At 40.6% G+C, this 20,963-nt stretch overlaps 1 protein-coding gene across 1 annotated transcript; it reads right to left on the bottom strand.

Moving 5' to 3' along the window:
- Positions 1-738: 738 nt before the first annotated feature.
- On the bottom strand, positions 739-20,684 carry DHFR (dihydrofolate reductase). Its single transcript, XM_056848536.1, has 6 exons — positions 20,599-20,684; positions 17,986-18,035; positions 15,053-15,158; positions 13,792-13,918; positions 1,139-1,254; positions 739-920 (listed from the first exon to the last, which is right to left on the bottom strand). Exons 1-6 carry the CDS (start codon positions 20,682-20,684, stop codon positions 830-832), a joined length of 576 nt encoding a protein of 191 aa, XP_056704514.1. The 3' UTR covers positions 739-829.
- Between the last annotated feature and the right edge of the window lie 279 nt (positions 20,685-20,963).

Below are 20,963 nucleotides of genomic sequence, written 5' to 3'. Positions count from 1 at the left end.
TGGACATTGGGGGAGTTTGGAGAAAAGATATTGGGGGCACCAATATAATGGCTGCTGGGGGTGTGTGTGCTGCTGAATCCAAACACAAAATGTTTGGTGGTTCCACTACGGAGGCAGTTGTTTTGGTGCTCCCTGCAGATACAGAGGGAATACCTCATGGGCTCTTCCAAAACACCTTCTACTCCAATTAAGTGGATAAAAAATCAGGATTGGTTCCTAGCTTCAGACAAGAGAGGCTTTGGGGAAGAAGCAAGTGGGCACTAGGAAATACATCCGTGGGTACCCTGGTATGCATGGGCGCCATACTGGGGACCAATGAACAATAACTTACAGCTGTGGTCTTTTCCATAACATTTGATGGACAATTTGCTGTAAGAGATTCCTGGACATCTATTATTTGGACATTTAAACCATTAAGAGCAAATCAGTGAAGGCACATAACAGGAAGTGAATTGCATTCAGGATCTTATTAATGAAAAAAAAAGGATCAAGGCCATCTGTCAGCAATAATAATGGAATATATTTTTCTCTGAAAGTATGGAAAGCTCAGATGATCAAAAGCCATGTTGACATAGCTGTTTCCAAGCAATGTTTTGTGGCACGGAACTTACGGTAAAGAAGCGTCAGTCCCAAGAGTACTTACATTAGTCTGGAAAGAAGAAGGGGTGGAAAAAGATAGAGAAGGTCCGTGTGCTTGAGAGATAACTTGTTTTACAACACAATTCTATGTTTGGAAGCAAGTCTGCCTTGTTTCAGCAGGGCTTATTGTTGTGTACTTGTGACCACACTGTAAAATGTGCTGCAGAATCATATGTTGAGACAAGAGACTTCATATGTTACCACAGATGTTCTTTTCATACACTTCAAACTTGTACTTGATGCCATTCTCTTCCTGAATACCATCAGGCACACCTGGGTACCTGGAGAGAGTAAATTACACATAAAGTAATAAAACACCAATGAATGCTTAACTGTTACGACCATTAGTACAAATAATTGACTGTGTTTGTCTTGTACATGCTGTTGGTCCAAATATTTTTTTCAGAAGCCACATCAGCATGCATAAGCTTGTGAAATATTTTGTCATGCCATTAATGATAAATCGAATACAAGATATTACCGTAGCAGTAATATTTACCCTGGCAGAAGCTTGAATTGTTTTAAATCAATTTCTGGAAAAAATGTATCACTTTCAAAGTATTGGAAGATCCTTGTCAGGAACAGCAGCTGATGAGTTGGCTTCTCCATTGCTGCCTTTAAAAAAATTAGACAAAATGATAAATGAAGATTTCCCCCCTCTTGTTCCCTTGGTATTATATATGTGTAGTTCATGGTTCATAAAAGATAAAAGTGTAAAAACAAAGGTGCATCTAGTCTGCATTTCCTATCCAGCACTGGCCATCCTTTGAGAGCCCATAAGCTGGCCATGAAGGTGACCGCTGTCCTTCCGGTTTATCCTCAGCCCCCCCAACCCAGCATATTTTAGGCATAAGTGCATTTACTCCAATGTTAAGCCAAAAGTGAATATGGCCTAAGAGGAGAAAACATGTTTTGTAGGTTATATGTTAGAGATGGGCATCCAAGAAGACAACCCATCTATGCAATGGAGAGTTAGCACTGGATAGTAGTTAGTGTCAGATCACAATTTGGAACAACAGGGTTCAAATCACTGCAGAAGCTCACTGGGTAACCTTTTCAATCTCACCCTAACCTACATCACAAGGTTGTTGTTGCAAGGATAAAGCTAAGGAGGGAACATGCAGTGAGTGACAAGCCTATTTAGGGAGAAAAACAGAATATGAATTTTAACTTTAAAAAATTGTTTGGATCCAGTGCAAACTTTCTGCTTGCACAAGAGGAAATGCAAGAAAAAGACTTTGGTAGCCACATGTACTAGTTCAAACTTACTGTATCTCCACTTGTATTTCATCTTGTGCAAGATCTTGTGTAGCCAATCCCAGGGTTTCAGGAAGTGAATGTGGCAGCTTCTCCATTCTCAAAATGGCTCCCTCAGGTATAGTATGGGAGAGGAAGGACATTGTTGCACAATATATTGCATGTGTAAGTCATTATGTATGTGAGCTAACTTGGATGGAAGTGGGAGATGTACAAGATCTTGCAAAACCTCTTTCACAAACAGAAGTACACGGAGTTCTTTTTTTCCATTTGTTGCTAGACCCAAGCCCATGTTAAGAAGGCTTGTAGTCTGGGTGATACCAATAGTTTGGAATATTCATATAGAAACTATATGCATTCTGAGCACAATAGTGTCTTTGGTTTAGATATGGAGAAATAAAAAAAATAGCATCATCTGTGAACCACAAACAGCTATGCGCTTGCCTGCTTACAGACTTAAATCCCCCAATGCTTAACTTCTAAAGATGATTCATCTAACATTGTGTGGAGAACTGCTACTTCTGTGAATGTTTGTTCATGCAGATTTAATCCAATAATTCAGCAGGCAGCACTTACTGGGAACACAAATTTCCAAAGAAACGGCTTTAGTTGTGAATGCCTTCAGTAGGGGAAGCTTCAGCGAGACTGAATTATTTTGGCCATTTCTGGCCAAGAAAAACAAAGCCTTTTACTCTTTTTTCATATAATAGGAGTAAAATGATGCAGAGTACTGATTTCTGTATCTCCTCAGCGACCAAGTTTAAACTGAGGCTGTGTGATAGGGGGAAATGATCTAGACCCGCTGTATGTAGTGTAACCACTCGGAAAGAAATTGTAGGAGTTATTTGAAAAAACTGCTTAAGGTACAAGTGCTGTGTGGTCATCAGATTGTGCAAACTGGAGAGACGACAGGAATCATATCTCTGTGCTGAAAGATCTGCCCTAGCAACCTTTCTGTTTTTAGGTACAATTCAGAGGGCTGGTTCTTACCTTTAAGACCCTAAACAGCTTGGGGCTGGGTTACTTTAAGTACTACCTCTATCCATACTGTCCAGCTCATCAGATAAGACCTCTTCCCAAGACCCTACTTTCTGTGCCCCCACAAGCAGAGGTGAAGTGGGTGGCAACCAGAGGGAGGTATTTTTCAGTGGTGGCATTTGCCTTGGAATTCCCTCCCCTTTGAGGCTCACCTGACACCTACCTTACTCTTCTTTCAGAGCCAGACCAAAACACTGATTTTTACTCAGGCTTTTATCTGAGGGGTTCTTAGGACCTCCTAAGCTGATGATTATTTTATATATTTTTAGGCAGATCAGTGTTGTTTTGTGGTGTTTTTACATCCTTGGCTTGTTTTTCATAGCAATCATATATTTTTATAATTTTATTGTATTGTTTTTCCCTGAACAACCCTGTGGAGAGGTGGGGATATATATATTTCTAAATAAATAAATAAAAAACAACAGCTAGTAAAAAAAAAAAAACCTGTCATAAATCAGAGCAGTGGCTCATCCAGGCTACTACTCATTCCAGATGGTTCTGAAGAAATCTGTAAGAACAAAGAATGCTACAAAAATATTCTGGTAGTTGCTGATTGTTTCTGGGTCCCGAACCTGTAAGATACCGACATATCACAAATTTGCAGTCCTCACCAACCATCAGGCTAAAACTGTAACCTTAATCCTAACCACACTGCTGAAAAGACATGCATATATATACCATTTTCTCAATCCATAAGTGAGTTACGAATAAAATTCAGTACGTGTCTCCCCGATAACATAATTCCCTCTTTGGGATCTGTCACCAGTCATTCTAGTTAGGTCTATTCAAGGCAATAAAGCCTCTTCTAAAATCATTATTTGTCTAACTCATTGGTTTTCAACCTTTCCAAACCCTGTATCCACCTTTAACGTCACAGGTGGCAGCACGGACCAAGTAAGCTGCAAGCACATGACAGGAAGTCATGCGTCAGAACGAGGAGGAGCCAGAGAGAGTCTCACCAGTCAGGTACCCTGAGCATGTGAGGAGCACTGGACAAATAATCCTATCCATCCCGCTGCTCCTCTTGGTGTGTGTGTGTGGAAAGAGGGTAGCAGACCCGACTGGAATAACATGCAGAAAAGGTGTGCAGCTGACATAGCAGGATGGGCTTGCTTCTCACAGGTGTGGTCATCTGAGGAAGCAGTATTGGTTCTCAGGCAGTCTTTTACCTAGGTAGTGGCCAAGCCCAGCAAGCAAATATTACCATTGGCTGAATTTGCCACTGTAATTCTGTATGTTGCCTTTGCGACTCACAAGTAGGATTTATTTTTAATTATACCCACAAATGTAAAGTTCAGAAAGGAAGCTGCTCTGAATAAAGATCTAGCATTTCGTATTGATAGCAATATAAGGGCGTGTGTTAATGCAAAAAGGAGAGTTAATCATTCTTTTGGAACTTTCAGAAGAGAAAAATAGTGGTTCATACTGGCACATTTAATGTAGTATTGAAAAAGTTATTTAGTTTACTTTTTCAAATTGACTTTTAATGGGCTCTGTTCTTACATCAGCCCTGACCTGGATGGCCCAGGCTAGCCTGATCTCGTCAGATCTCAGAAGCTAAGCAGGGTCAGCCCTGGTTAGTATTTGGATGGGAGACCACCAAGGAATACCAGGGTTGCTGTGCAGAGGAAGGCACTGGCAAACCACCTCTGTTAGTCTCTTGCCATGAAAACCCCAAAAGGGGTCGCCATAAGTCAGCTGCGACTTGACGGCACTTTACACACACACACTCTTACATCACTTTTTAAACCCAAAACTGTGCAAAACCCAGATTTATCTGGGTTTTACTGTTTGTCTCTATCCCACCCTCCACCCCCGTGTAAAACTGTGCTTCTTCTTAAATATTTTGCAGCAGTTAAAACGAAGTGCTTCCATTTAAGTCAGCTGGAACAGTTCAGCTTAAAAGGAACAAGACACTTCAGTTACTCTATTTTAACTTATTTGAGTAACAGGTGTTTTAAAATGCCTTGCAAATTTAACTGTGAATGCAAGTAATTGCCAAGTACGAAATGCAAATTTTAGAGTGGCACTATATTCAGCTACAAAAGAGGGGCTCCAGATGAAATCCATTTCTAGCATTTGCTTTAGAATCCTTGGTGTACATACTGCAGTTTTCAGAAGAAATTCATTCCGCGGATCATGTAAAACAAATTTCAAGTACAAGAAAATGCTAAGTAACTCTTAAAAGCATTTGTTCTTGAATTAATCTCTCCCATGTTTCAGGCAGAAATCCTTGTTAAGCACCTGCAGCTTAAAAAAAATGAGGGAGAAAATCTCACAATGAATGTAACATATTTGGTTCACTGATACAGAACAGAAGGCAAACAGCAGAAGTTAAACTATCACTTCGTTGGTTCTTGTAGGTTATCCGGGCTGTGTGACCATGGTCTTGGTATTTTCTTTCCTGTTCCCCCAAATTGTGCCACATTCAGTTGCTCAGCATCTAACATGGCTTCTCACTTTTACAGTGCAATCTTACAGTTACTCCAGTCTAAACCCATTTAAATGAATGGACTTAGACTGGAGTAACTCTCCTTAAGCCTCCTTTCCCACATTTCCTCATAAAAGGTTCAAATCCTCTCCTCTCTTAGCAAGCACTTCTTAAAAAGCACTTAAAACACAGAAGATGAGGCTTTGTGACTTCTGACTCCCCATCTGTGAGTCATGTTCTAGTCTTTTTTTCTCTTTTTAATTCTTTCCAAGATAATGTCAAATCAACATGTTTGTTCATATGAATAAGAGATGACTGTTAATTTTGGACTGAATTAAAAATAACCTCTTGTATGCATTTCCTAATTTAAAACTCCATGTTGTTTTAAGGCCCAATTCCATGCCCTGGTGCATGGTGACTGGAAAGGGCAGATTTGGAACTAGAGCGCTGATGCTGTATTGTCACTGTGGTCCCAGAACCTTCATCATCAACGCAGTTTTATTGGAAGTTGACTGAGAAACTATGGGTCGTGACACTCCAGGAAGCATAGCTGTTCTGTGTAAGAACATTTAATATTAATAGCACCTGTGTTGGAGAACCTCTTCATGTTGTATTCTTTGGCTCCATCAGAGCCATGAAGTACAGCATAAACTGGTCATACTAATCTTGTAACAGTTTTTGTAGGGACTTAGGTTTCCTTGACAGTGGAAGTTCAATAGACCTTTAGTCACAAAGTATTTAGAAACAATATTTTATATTTTCAAGCAATAAAAAGAATTCTAGTTTACATCTAACAGTGCATTTCTGATTTGTTGAAAGCAGATCAAAATATTAGTTATAAATCTTAGTGTTGACTTAAAAAACAAAACAAAAAGCCTAATAGGAATCTATTGTCTTTGGTTCCCCATAAACATTTTCCAGGGATGTGGAATGCTTTAGTATATCATGGTCTTGGTCAGATCTCAGAAGCTAAGCAGGGTCAGTACTTGGACGGGAGACCACTAGGGAAGACTTTGCATGGGAAGACTATGGCAACCCACCTCTGCTTCTCACTTGCCTTGAAAGTCCCTTGCTGGGGTCACCTTACGTTTGTTGTGACTTGATGCCACTTACACATACGTAAACATTCTTCCAATCATGTGGGAGCCACTTATTCATGTACAAATCCCACATGACTGGGAAGTGCATCTAAACCATATAGGCAGGACAAATTGGTTGAGTCTTTCCCACAAAACTGGGACACCCCTAGTGGTAGGGTGACAACTCTGTGGGAAAGATCTATGCATGTGATTGTGTCATTTAGACATAGCTCCTATACAGCTATAGAGTATTCAGAGTATCATCATGGCTTCTTTTTTCAATCAGTTAGGATGTCATTACTTTGCCTCTAAAACAGAAAGAAGCTACACCAAATTAATCCGCTCAGGCAAACCACCACATTATGATTGATACGTGGCCCCTACTGCAAGTAGGAACTCTGTGCTGCCGGTTCCACTTCCTCCTTGTTAACACTGAACAAGGGAAAAGTGCAGTGCTGTATTATTGTGTCCTGACTTTCCAAACCCCAGCAAACAAATGAAAATCAAGTGGAGATGGAGAAATTCGCAGTGCAAATATTTTGTGTTAATGAGAAAAGGAGGCTACTGACAGAAAACCATTTCAGACCAAACGCAAACTACAAAATGACTGGGGAGCGACCCCTCTCTTTCTTCCCCTTGTCTCAAAATGTTCAGTTGGGGACCCACTGAATACAAAGATTCATCTCCTAGCCATTTCCTCCCCAGAAATTTAACTTAATGGAGAGTAGCTGAGTGCAATATATTGTGATAAAAGCACAGGCAATGTTGCCAGGAAGTAAAAGGAACTAAATCTTAGATTCCCACGACATTTTGCTTCCAGGTAAGGAACAATAATTCTTCTGTTAGCTTTGATGTATACTATCCTACGAAACACTGCCTATAGTCAGTCAGACACTTAGAACTGTCATCTTTTGGCCACATTAAACTTTCCGTGTGTGTAAGAAGTTCCATATAACAATTTGGCTTGGTGATGTCATGCCTAGTAGCCAGTTCCTCCAGATAAATACAGAGGTGTTTTTGCTCTATTGGCCCGAGCATCTCTCTTGCGCACACACTCCTCCCAAACAGTCTTGACTGAACCATACACACTCCAGTTTCAGAATAACAAGCAGGCAGGCAAGGAAAAGTAGGCTGCATACATCAGAACTTCTTCCACAATAATCTTCATTAAGATTCTTCCCTCCTATAGCAGACTCACCAAGTATTGGGTACAAGGTGTCATCTTTTTAAAATAGTATCTATATTCCTTAGTTACAGAAATAAAGAAGAACGCTATGGCGTATTTCTGCTAAACCGTTCACTGACAAAAGTAAAGGTATATTGCTACCAGAGTCTGAGCAAGTAAATGAAAAAGCACAAAGTGATTGGTATTTATTTTTTAATCTTTTAGAACCAAGTTAAAATATATTAAGCACCTATTTTACCTGTCCTCAGCTGACAGCGATGCTGTCCCTTCCTCCATCATTCTGGCTGTGAGCCTCAGAGTAGCAGCCGCAGTATAAATCAAGGAGGGTGCTGCCCCTTGTAGGGGCATTAAAAAGCAGTTGATCATATACTAGAAACTAGCCACAATAACTGAGTGTAAATGGTTTGGAATTAATGTAAGAAAAACAGGACAAACCAGAGTCAGAGTAAAATTCACTCTTTTTAACATTTATATAATCATGGGCATTAAAAGGCAGAATAAAGTGTTTTCATACTGCACAGCAAAGAGCTCTTATTTTCCATTGTTCAGTGGCTGATAAGCTAAACATCACACCTCCTCTCATTCTCTTGCCAAATGAGTAATGCTTTGCACAATCAAAATGTGTTCAGGTGATGCTGTGCCTTAGTGCAGCCTTGACTACCATATTGTTTGTCACTGTTCGGAAAAATCACTGCTCAGGGGATTTAACAACCAATACATCTAAACCAGTGCTTTCATCTAGTCTTTAATCTAGTCTTTATACTTTCAAAAAATCTATACAGACATTTATAAATGACAGAGCACAATAGATTGCGGTCTTTCAATACAAATACAATTAAAAAGGCTAAGAATACTCTTTTACATACTGAAATTGGCAAAGGGCATTATATACTTTGCCAGAACTCCCACACTGGCTATATTCAGACATCACGACAAGCACAAACTCTGCTTGCTACAATGCTCGCACTGCCCTTCTGACCTTCCCCCTCATTTGGGCTTTGTGCATAAGACTAGGCTTCCTGGTTTTAGAAGCTTTGCATAAACCTCCTGTTCACCAAATGTTCACATGTCCCCTCCTTCCCTTGCATGTGCAGTATGATTAAAGGCTTCCTGGTTTCAGACACCCTGTACCAAATTCCAGCTTGTCATGAAGCACGCACGCGGGCACCTGCACTAACTGGAATTTCACTCCTACAAATCCTAGTTAGTCAGGAAGAAAAGGCAGGTGCCATTATGGCAAACTGGGGGAGGGGGCGTTCCAAGGGGCGGAGCTGATGTTAGTCAGCTTCCTAACCCCTTTTGCCCTGGGAACGCCCCTTGAGCTGTGGCGTGGCTGCACCTTTTTTGCAATGGAGCATTTTCAACTTTTTTATTTTTTTAAAAAATGCTTCCCCCGCCCCTCTTCGTAGCGGCCGGGAAGCCCCTGAAGAGGCAGCATGGCTGTGCTGCTCCCGGCCACTACAGATCTACCCCGCCCCCCAGGAATGGGCTGTGAATTAAATTTTTCTCAAATCCTTTAATCCAATTTATAATACTGATTTGATTGCATTACTTCTTAAATTGTGTGATCTACCCTGAATCTCAGGGAGAAAGGCAGATTATAAATGAAGTCAATAAACTGAGAAGAGCAATTCTTATTGTTTATTGTAGGATTATGCCATGAAGTTAACTTAAAGGAAAAAATAGGCACACTGTATCAGGAACCTTCCTCACACAAGGCACAATAAATGAACTAGGGTTGGGCAACAGCATGGCCATGCTCACTTTTCTTTCTACAAGTAGGAAAAGCTGGCTCTTGACCTCGAGTCAGTTCTTTAACAGGGCAGTAACACATGATGTAGAAGCAACTACTTCCACTCTGAATGCTGCCAACTGCCGTTTTCCTCCTTCCCTAGAATAAGCTAGCAGAACTGTAACCTGTCTGGCTGCAACAAATTAGGGAGGAGGGCCAAATAATGGACCCTCTCTGCAGGGAAACATAAGAACCAAACAATTTTTGTCCCATGCCATTTCCAAGGAGATCAAGGAGGCATATTTGGGCATTTTGAGAAACACACAAATAAAGCTCATAACAAGGAAGACGAACATAAGAGCCCTGCTGGATCAGACCAGTGGTCCATCTAGCCCAACATCTGGTCTCACACAGTGGCCAACCAGTTCCTCTGGAGAGCCAACAACAGGGCACAGAGGATGAGGCCTTTCCTAATGTTGCCTCCTGGCACTGGGATTTAGAGGCTAACTTCCTCTGAACATGCAGGTCCCTGAACATGCAGGTCCCTAGTAGCCACTGATAGACCTATCCTCCAAGAATTTCGCCTTTTACACTGCCTATGGCCATCTCAACATTACCTGACAGTGAATTACACATTTTAACCACTCTGTGTAAAGAAGTATTTTCTTTTGTCCACCCTGAATCTACTGCCCATCAATTTCATTGGATTCGTTCGAGTTATACTATTTTGGAAGAGGGAGAAAAGGTTCTCTTTGTCAACTCTGTCAACTCTCTCCACCCTGTGCATAATTTTATAAACCTCTGTCATAGCCTCTCTTAGTCTCTTTTCTAAATTGTAAAGTCCCAGACTTTTCAGACTTTCCTTATAGGAAAGGGGCTCCAATGCCCTAATCATCCTGGTTGCCCTCTTCTTTACTTTTTCCAGCTCTACTATGTCCTTTTTGAGATATGGTAGCCAGAACAGTACACAATATTCTAAATAAGCCCTCACCATAGATCTATACAGGGGCATTATAATATTGGCAGTTTTATTTTCAACCCCTTCCCTAATAATCCCTAACACAGAGATGGCCTTTTTTACCACTACAGCACACTTGGGTTGACACTTTCATTAAGCTATCTGCTACGACCGCAAGATCTTTTCCCCTCTGTCTCAGCAAGTTCAGACCCCATTAGCCTGTACTTGAAGTTGGGATTTTTTTGTCTCATTGTACATCACCTTACACTTATCAACAATGAACTTAATTTGCCACATTGTCACCCACCCACCCAAATTGTGGAGATTCTCCTGAAGCTCTACAGTCTTCCTTGCTTTTCACCATCCTGAATAATTTTGTGTCATCTGAAAACTTGGCCACTACTCACCCCTAGTTCCAGAACATTTATGAACAATTATTACTGGCCCCAATACTGATCCCTGTGGGACCCCACTGCTTACTTCCACCTATTGTGAAAACTGTCCATTTATTCCTACCCTTTGCTTCCTGTCATTTAACCAATTTTTAATCCATAAGAGGACCCATCTTCTTATCCCATTACTGCTAAGTTTACTCAGGAGTCTTTGGTGAGATACCTTGTCAAAAGTCTTTTGAAAGTCCAAGTATATAATCTCTACCAGGTCACTGTTATGTACATGCTTGTTAACTTTCTCAAATAACTCCAAAGGTTTGGTGAGGCAGGACTTCCCTTTGCAGAAGTTCATTGAGTTTCTCTGCTATCTCCCCATCTTCCTTTAGCAATCCCTTTATTGCATGGTCACAAAGGCAAAACTACATCTCTGGCTGGTTTCCTTCTCCGGATATATTTAAAGAAAGATTTATTGTTCGCTTTGGTGCTTTTAGTGACCTGTTCCTCAAATTTTTTTGCACACCTAATTATTGACTTACATTTCTTTTGCCAGAGCCTGTAGTCCTTTCATTGGGGCAGACCTTCCACTTTTTAAACAAATGTCTCTTTACTTTTTGTAACTTCCTTGACTTGCATTGTTAACCATGCAGACATCCTTTTAGACTGACAGTGCCTTTCCTAACCTGTGGAAGCAGTCTATCTGGGCTTCAATTACCATGGTTTTAAATAGCCTCCAGGCATCCTCTAGGGATTTAACTTCCTTGTGCTTCCATTTCAGCTTCCTTTTAAGTATTCCCCTCCTTTTTGTAAAGTTCCTTCTTTTGAAATCAAATGTTACTGTTTTGGACTTTAGGGACAACTTTCCTTTGAAATGAATGCTGAACTTAATAGCATTGTGACCAACTGTTCCAGTGCACGTCATTTGTGATATCTAGTAATCTCATCTCTGTTTCTATGAGGTTGAACAAGCACTTGTCAGGGATGCTCTAGGCTCATCATGCATTAAGCAGAGGGTTGGACTAAGGTGGCCTATATGGCACCTTCCAACTCTATGATACAGCATTAATCAAACATATTTACCAAGTCTACAACCCTAATCCTATTGTATTGTCTATTGAATACACCATCCTGTTGACTGTATTGACTTAATCAGTGCAGTCCACCTTGAGTCCAAGTGAGAAAGGTGGACTATAAATGACGTAATTTTTTTTAAAAAATATACGAGGGTAGTTGAAGTCTCCCAGTATCATAACATTATCTGCTTTATTCCCTTACTTCCTTCTCCATCGCAGGATCAGAAGGGTTTGATCAGATGGGCGACAGTACACCCCCACTTTTAAGTCATCCCCCACTTTTAAGTCATCCTTAGGGTCCCACCCATATTGCTTCTGTTGGGGAGATCATTCTCCTGATATTTTCTAACTTTCTTGATTCAGAGAACAGTAGGCAGCTGACTCACCTCATCAAGCAGAAACCCCTCCCAGCAGAACCACATGCTTCTAGTGTATTCACCAAAAGCTAGATTTTCATACACAGTCCAAACAGAAACCATACCACCTTGAGCAGACAGACACACACTTACTCCTTGCCTCTTGCACCAATCCCATGCTCAACTCCCATTAGAAACTCCCATTAGAAACCCAGAAGCAAGCCCCACAGGGATACTGTGTGCCTCTGATTTATTTTCTCAGATTTCTTCTTCCTGCTACACCTCTTTTTGCCACACAGTTGCCACCACATCCCACACTATTATGTTCTCAAGGGTCTCTGACCTTCAAGAGTGTTTATTCGGGGGGAGGGGTGCAGAGTTTGGAAGGGAGAAAAGGGAGTCAGCAAAGATCCCTTACAAAAAGCTCCATTTCAATTCTAGAAGCCTGGATCTAACCCAGTATTGTCCTTGCTGCAATGCAGGCTGGGTCTCTACAAAGGAATCAAGGGAAAGAGCATTTGAAGCAGATTTTCCAGTTTTTGTGCATTTACCAGAAGCAATGTAAAAAACATTAATCTAAGCTTAAGCAGCTAGTTGTTTAAAGGGGTAAAAGTATAAAATATGTTGTTCGTTTGGGATAGGATGAGGTTAGAACACCACTACCTTTTGTTGGGAATGTTCTAGGCCATACTTTTCCCAGCACTGATTTTCCGTATTGATATGGTCCCATATCCTTATTAAAGCTGTAACATAGTAACATCAAGACCAAAGTTTTAAAAAGCAAATCCCTGCTTCTAATGGATTACATAAAATAAAAATGATTCATTTCAATTACCAACAGGTATTCAGTATCCATAGATAATTTGCTACCTACACATGTTCATAGTATGATGGAAATTGTTCAGAAATCCTCATCACTCAGCATAAAGCATCCTTGTATTAAAATATTATTTGAAGCTTTTACTGAGGTGTTTGTGATTATCTAAAATAATGCTATTTTAAATTCTAAGCCCTCTATGGGATAAGTTTATTTCACCTTAATGATCTGCAGGTTCTTTGGAAATGCCTTTATCATGAGATATATCAAGCTACCAACAGCATTTATACATTAAAAAATATCTTCATTACAATGAGCACCAGAGCAACAGGCTCTAAAACCACTTTACAGCACAAAAGCTTGCAAGTTATGGCAGCAATTTCATGAAAAACAAAAGCCACCAATGTTTAAGTACGGCAACATTAAATTGTGCTGTTCTCTGTAAAGTAGAACACGACACTTAATTATGTTAGAGATTAACGGTATGAACAATTAGTGCACATTTTAGAAAAACTAGAAAAGCACATTTGTGAAAGCAAGTATTTTTGTGTCTGTTCAAATAGCTGTTCTTCTATATGAAGCACACTGCCACTCACCTCGATATAAGAATATCCAAATTTGAAAATACACTGAGCTAAAAATAAAGAGCTTTTATTTTATTATTCATTATATCAGAAAGGGTGAACCAACAAACACCTGAAGATAAGGGGTCTTGTACTCCGCTGTGTTGCCATTCATCAAGCACTGCATACACTTCAGTGAGGCTTACATAAAAGCCCTTCTCAAGGACCATGAGAACAATTAAGTAGAAATATACTACTGTGTTTGAACCATACCTTATATACCGAACTGCCTCCAATTATCCAAACCATGTCTATCAGTTTTGCCAACTCTGGTAATTCTAGAAGATCTAGCGCCTCATCTAGAGTTCTAGCCAAAAAGTGAGCTCCTTCAGGCGTTTCCCTAGAAAACACAAGTATGACTGCTGAATATCCAAGTACATTTGAACATGACAACCTGAATCCTGATGGACCTGATGCAGTTTACCTTGTTTGAGGAGGTTACAACCATTTCAGAAATCAGGCAAGTCAGATTGAGTGCATATGAACATGCAAGCACCACATGCTACACACAGTGCCAGAAACTCACATGAATCACATCTGCCTAGTACATGCATGCCATTTTTTGGTACAGCTTCTTGCAAGTCAGTTTTTAAAAACTGCAAACAAACACATGCATTTAGAGAAATGGCTGTTATCGCCACCATGTTCCCCTTCCAATGGTCCTGAGTTGCTTTGCATGGAGCCGTTCCAAAAGGAGGTCTGGGCCCAAACACTAGTGACTATAGCAAGCAGTTTAACCAGATACAGGTGCTATTCAGGCTCCCTGGGTATGTGATCAAAAATCAAGTAAGATTTTGGGTATGTGAGATCACTGAGTACGAGACCTCTGAATTTCTTTCCCAAGAGGCATGCTGTTTCTTTGAACTTGTTAGCAGGAGCCTTGCATATTATAAAAATGCTTAAGAAAATTGTTTCTGGATATTGCACATGGTTGTCATCCCCCCTCCCCGCAGCTGCCCTTTTAAAAACCAATAGTGCTTTTCATTTGAGCAATATGCTGCTTGATAAACAGCCCCTCTCTTGCTGCCCTAGAAGAGTATCAGAATGTCTTGTGTTCAAGTAGTGCTGCACATTATCTTTTCGGTAGGAGAAAATGAAATAAAAACCCTATCATGATTATATGGCATCCTACTAAACCAAGTAACCTATGATAGGATTAATTTTATGTTAGAAAGATCAAAAATAAATGTTACCCTGAAAGTCAAAGGCTTTTTAATTGACATGTTATATTTGACATTAATTTATTCCAATAAAGTCAAAGGAGCTGGAATTGAAAAGCTACAGTAAAAGCTGTGGGAACAGGTAGTATGATTATTACTACTGACAACAGTAACAGCTTCTAGGCACAATGCCCTGCTCCAGGACAGAATGTGGCATGGCTAAAAAACAAAAACTCTGCATTCTGAGCTCATTCTGTTCTGTAATAAAAAGATTGTTACACCCCTCTTCAAGATTATCAGAATATGGTACTTACGTCAGTTCTTTGCTGAGCACTATATTAATTCTGCCTTTTAAAGGCCGACTTTTTTCAGGAATGGAGAACCAAGTCCTCTTACCCATTATCACTACATTTTGTTTTCCTGTACAATACAGAAATGATATTTGATGTAATTACGTAGTGACATCTAGTGGCCGTATTTCCTTACTCAGCTTTTGTTTAAGCAACAGTGTCACAAATCCTGAAAATATTTTGAAGTAATACCATTCAAGCTAATGGAGCATGATAATAAGCTGTCCTAATAAGTGAAGGAATATACAACACGTCATCTTAAGACTACTATGATCATGCAAGAGGTAGTGTGGTACAGTGGCTACAGACTGACCAGGAAGTTCCTGGTTCAAATACTGTTCTGTAAGCCTTAGCACCCACCCCTGGCAACATGGGGATAGTAAATGAAGACCTTCGTTGCAGAATTGTTCAAAGAATTTTAGATAACGTATGTGAAGTATTGTTAGCCTAAACAATACCTAATAGTTAAATAATGATTTAGAGTATGTGGAGAATAGCATTTTTTAAATGTCCCATCCTACCATTTCCAATGTACTCAGGAATCAGTCTCCTTGTCAGCCAAGACTGCAACTTACTTATTTTAGGTTTGATAATAAATCTCTATTTCTCTGCTACTATTGAAGTGCCCTGGTTGTCTTATAGAGTCCAATGAAGACAACTAGGAGGAGGTTAAAATAAGCAACAGTTCTTTATTTAGCTAAACAGAGACCCTGGGGTGAAATAACCCACAAATAAGATGCAGAGTTACTCACCAGAGAAACAAAGGAAAGTCAGTATCATTTATGCATTCGCATGGGGCAGGCCCATGGCTGCTGACAAGCAGATTGATACACAAAAGCACTAATGCACATTAAGTGTCTACTTCACTCTAATTAGCATAGCCATAGATATTGGCCGAAGGCTGTCTCTAAGCAAGTCCTAGGTCTTGTGATCTTAGTAACTAGAAACTACATACCTAAAGATGAAGGTAATTCAGAGCTCTCTACTGGTGAAAGGCCTTACCAAGCACAGAGAGCATGATTTGTTGGTTCATGGCTCCCGGATGCCAACTTCCCAAAGCTTCCATGTGTGTGCGCATGAATAGTGTTCTAAACCAGCCCTTATATCTGGGCATTACACTATTTACCCTTGATGATAAACCATACTTTATTGTACTCTAGTATCTTGATATTTATTAGGCTCAGGATAGACAGATTGAGTCCACACGATAACATGAACCTAAATATAAAAATGTTTATTACAAATTACTAAAAACAATTTTATATAAATATATAATTTCCTTAAAGTTATTGCAACTATAGGAGGTGGCATTCCCTGCTCTAGTTCTCTCCCCTAATTAAACTCCATTAGCCAATATTCTTCAATTTTGCCTTCACCCCAAGTTAGCCCATACAGCCATGTTTTAGCTGCCTCGTAGGCTATTTTGTGGAAAGGCTTTTTCTTGGCTGTTCTGGATACTGAAGAGATAAACACCTCTTCTTAAGCTCGTGATTCCCCCCCCCCCGATCTGGACTGATTTCTTTCAGTATTTCGAAGACCTTGGAACTAGGACACCAGTTCATGGAAGACCCCACTGCTTCTTCAGCTAACCTTCTTCATGTTATTCTGCCTCCAGCCTGTCTTCCTCTCAGTTCCCATTACCAAGCCACCAAGTAACTGTCTTAACTCCATGTTTCCTTTTAGTCTCTCTGGCCAGACTTCAGTCAATTAACAATTGCTATGTTTCAAGCCCTCAGCTCTAGTTCTTAATCATACAACAAAAAGAATGAACAGACTGTCCACTAACAGACCAATAAATGTGTGACCCATTTGGATATATCTTTATATTTCATTTTGCACATGGTCCCAGTATACAGACAGAAAAATCACCCCATCTGTAATTTTTTAAAAATAAATCTTCAAGTGGAGCCTTTGTAAATTAACTGAAGAATTCAGCTTTTACAGACCACTTATGTTTTCATCTATATAAGGGTTAGCTTTGTTATAGTTGACAATGGTGTTCAGTGACACAAGCTGAATTTCATATTACAAAAGGAGTAGCTGCATGAATTTTCATGAACAGAGAATATTTCAGCCATGGTAGATGAAAGTGAAGCACTCCTTATGTGATTTCTATTTCTGTTTGCATTTGTGTGATTTCCACAGCTTTAAACCCAACTTTTAATGGTGTTTACATCCAATAAAGTCTCCCACGAACACAAAGAAAAGCCAGTGACCAAAAGACAATGCAGCCTTCACAGAAATTTCTCCACAACGCAGCTGATGTTTTAGATTGGAGACTGCTATACCAAATTTACCCTCAATGGGTATCAAGAGGTTTAATTGCTAATCTATAGGAAAAATGATGGTTGTGGATGAGGCGCATTTGTTAAAATGGGGATTTGGCTGCTAGCCAAAATGAGAGGCCAGATTTGGGAATTTGGCTTACAAACCTATTCTTCTTTTCCAAAACAGTCCCTGAGTAAAACTAGTTGCTCATTAGGGCTCAAGTTACTTCGCCACAGTGGTTAGCAAAAGGGCAAGTGTTGGGGGAAACACGCATGCATCATCTGAGAACTCTACAAGACTGTTAATCTTATATAGTGCCTATTTGGCACTGTTCCAGCTTAAAACACACAACATTATTCATCACCCATTTGTAGCCTTCTAGCATGATTGTTAGCATTGCTACCTTTGTTAGTTCAAAATCAAAATTTAGTCCCGTAAAATCTTGAAATATTCTTAGAAATAACACAACTTGAAAAAGAGTTTGGGGCACCTTTTCATCTTAATTTTACTGATAAAAGGGGAGTTAAACTTGCCTAATTAGGCACTTTACTCATATTCTATTATTAGGATATTAGCACCCTGCGGTAAAGAGAAAGAAAACAGACAAGGTAAAGATCATTTAACATTACCTTTCTGTGTAGTAGTTCTGGTCATTTTCTGAAAATATGCAAACTCTTGCCTGATTAAAAAAAAGAAATGTTTTGATGTCAATCCTCATAGGCACTGACATTCCTCCATGCCCTACTCACTTCCCCCCCTCAAGCTTTCAGTGGTGGCTGTTTTGTCACACTCTATCACTGCAGCTCACACAAGTGTGGCTGATGTATTCCACACACCAACACTTAGGAGTTTCCCCCCTTTTGCCGGTGACTGTTTCCCCTATTGCTGTTTCCATAAGTAATGCGAAATCCACAATGTGTCCAGACTGACATAAACAAGATAGAAAATGAACAGCAGACAGAAGGACAGAACAAGACACCCCAGCCTTCCCCCTGAATGGACAGAAATAAATAATATCTTATTTTCCCACCTACCTGGCCCAATATTAAAACACTGAAATTCTAAAAGCATTCTTAAAAGTTATAAAACATAGCCAACTCATATGGCAGTTCTTAAACTGAACCTCTTCCTCTGTCTATAGAAACTGTTAATATTTTCTTTAAGCCATGGCACTTTACAGAGTACTAGAAATCAGGTCCCTGCCTTGATGTGATTACAATCCAAAAAACTGACATAAGGGAAACAACATAAAGGAATGGGGATAAACAGGGTAAGAATATGTGCTCATTCTAGCTTCATGTGCTTCGCTTAGCTGTGATTCGGAGGGGTGTGCACTGAAGTATCTATGGAAAAGATGGGCTTTGAGAAGGGATCTGAAGGAAGTAAGGGGGGATTTATTTATTTTTATTAATTATTAAATTTATACCCCACCCTGCCGGGCTCAGGGCAGCTTCCAACAGGTAGAGCAATACACATAAAACTTACAACTATAGCAATGCTATACTTACTGCTTATATTAATCAGACCGGTAATGAACAATTTTTGGGGGTGTGGGAGGTGTGGAGAACTTATTGTGAAAAATATTTTTCAATGGGTCATTTTAAAGGATACTCTTTGATTTAATCCCTCACATTTATTTGGTATAGTGAAAATATTAGAATGATTACAGGTATATTAATTAGATTAAGTAAGATACTTATAAAGTAACTGAGCAGGGGGTTATACTGTTAGCAAAAGTCTATACAATTTAATTATGGACAGAAGAGAGTGAAGGGGAAGTCAATTATGTTTTATTATTTCTTATATTAGAAATTTTTATAGATTCAACTTTATATTGTAAAGTATTAATGGAAAATGATTTATGATGTACAAAATGAGAAAACAATAAAAACTTTATTAAAAAAAACTTACAACTATAGCAATGCTATACAGTAAAAGCTTAAAGCTCCAGTTCACAAGATGGCACCCTATCTCAATGGCCAGTTCCTGTGAATGTCCTCGCCAAGGAGGTTTGCCAAGGTGTTAATTAGATGGCTAATCACCTCCAGGCCCACAAATGCTCTAGGAGGAAATTCCAGATCCATACTCCATCTTGGTGCTTCTAGTTCTCAATCTTGGCCAAGGATAATCTTTCCAAGACACAGGGAAGCGCTTCTCGTGGGAATGTAGAACAGCACTTTGAAGAAGTGAGCTGTGGATCACGAAAGATCACACCCTGCCAGAAATTTTGTTAGTCTTTAAGGTGCTACTGGACTCTTGCTGTTTTCTAGCACTTTGTACAGTAGGTCTGCTGCTTGCTGAAGCAACAGGATGGCCTTGCTTTCCAGTCTTGCTAAACCCCAACTGCAAGTCTTTCTTGGTCGGTGGGGGGGGGAGAGAGAAGAGTCACTGGATGCCAGTCCGCAAGGTGCCTTCAGACAGGTCTGGACCCACAGGGCATGCGATCACTCCCTGCCGCAGGCTTGACACCTCGGCTCCCCTCTCCGTGGGATGCCTGATGTTGTAGCAGAGAAAGGAAAGCCTGGAAGAAGACTGTCTGTCCTTCCTTGGACCTGGTTAACCCCAGTGCTGCTGCTGCTTCAAAGGAAGCAGGAATACGGCAGGGGTGCTAAACTCTCCATCATAGGCTTCTCTCCCAGGTTTATAAAGCATGCAGAGGAAAAACAGCAAGTTACTCCCAGCACCAGGCTCAGAAAAACTGAAAGCAGCCTTCTCCCAGGTCAAGACTAGCCATTGTGTAAAAATGAAACTTTCGTCTAAAGAAAATTCGCCGGTGAAGATTTACTAGTGAATATCTCTCCTTCAATAGCAGAAAAGAGCAAGAGTCCAGTAGCACCTTAAAGACTAACAAAAATATTTTCTGGTAGGGTATGAGCTTTCGTGAGATACCTGAAGAAGTGAGTTGTGGCTCACGAAAGCTCATACCCTGCCAGAAAATATTTTTGTTCGTCTTTAAGGTGCTACTGAACTCTTGCCCTTTTCTACTACTGCAGACAGACTAACACGGCGACCCACTGTGAATTATCTCTCCTTCAAGTTGGCCTCTCAGTAGGAGAACGCTACCCGCCTTTTTCGACCTAGCCATCGCACCAACTACAGCTCCCAGCCTACACTGCTCCCGAGCGAAACGACCAGTCCACGGACGGCTGTTTAGCAATGCCTAGCGGGAGTTGTAGTCTTTCTCCTACACAACGAAGCGGGGGACTGGGGAGAGGGAAAAAAATATCGGAATAAGTCCTTACTTGAGCGGGGGCCAAGGAAGGTCTCCGTCCTTCCCGATGCCCATATTCTGCGACACAGCAGCAATGGACCTGAACGGGCGGACCATCTCTCCTCGCGGAAGCCTCAAGCGGGACTCAAAAGCCGGGAGCCGTGCACTTTGTACTGAACCGGCCCGCGCGTCCAGGAGCGCATGCGCGAACCAGACCGCCCACCTCCGGCCACCAATCACCTTCGCGATGGAGCCCTGACGGCATCCCTGCGTTGCGCGCGGCGCGCTTTTGCTGATGCAGAAGGGGAGGGGGGCGTGGCAGGCGCCAGCCGTTAGAGCCCGGCGCTTCGCGACCGTTTCCCCTGGCCGTTATTTGGTGGTTTCCACATCCCCCCC

This window comes from Euleptes europaea, chromosome 4 (genome assembly GCF_029931775.1).
Source record: "Euleptes europaea isolate rEulEur1 chromosome 4, rEulEur1.hap1, whole genome shotgun sequence".
In the NCBI taxonomy this organism is placed as follows: domain Eukaryota; kingdom Metazoa; phylum Chordata; class Lepidosauria; order Squamata; family Sphaerodactylidae; genus Euleptes; species Euleptes europaea.
The sequence above is the reverse complement of the archived record's forward strand: the minus strand, read 5'-3'. Positions and strand labels throughout refer to the sequence as shown.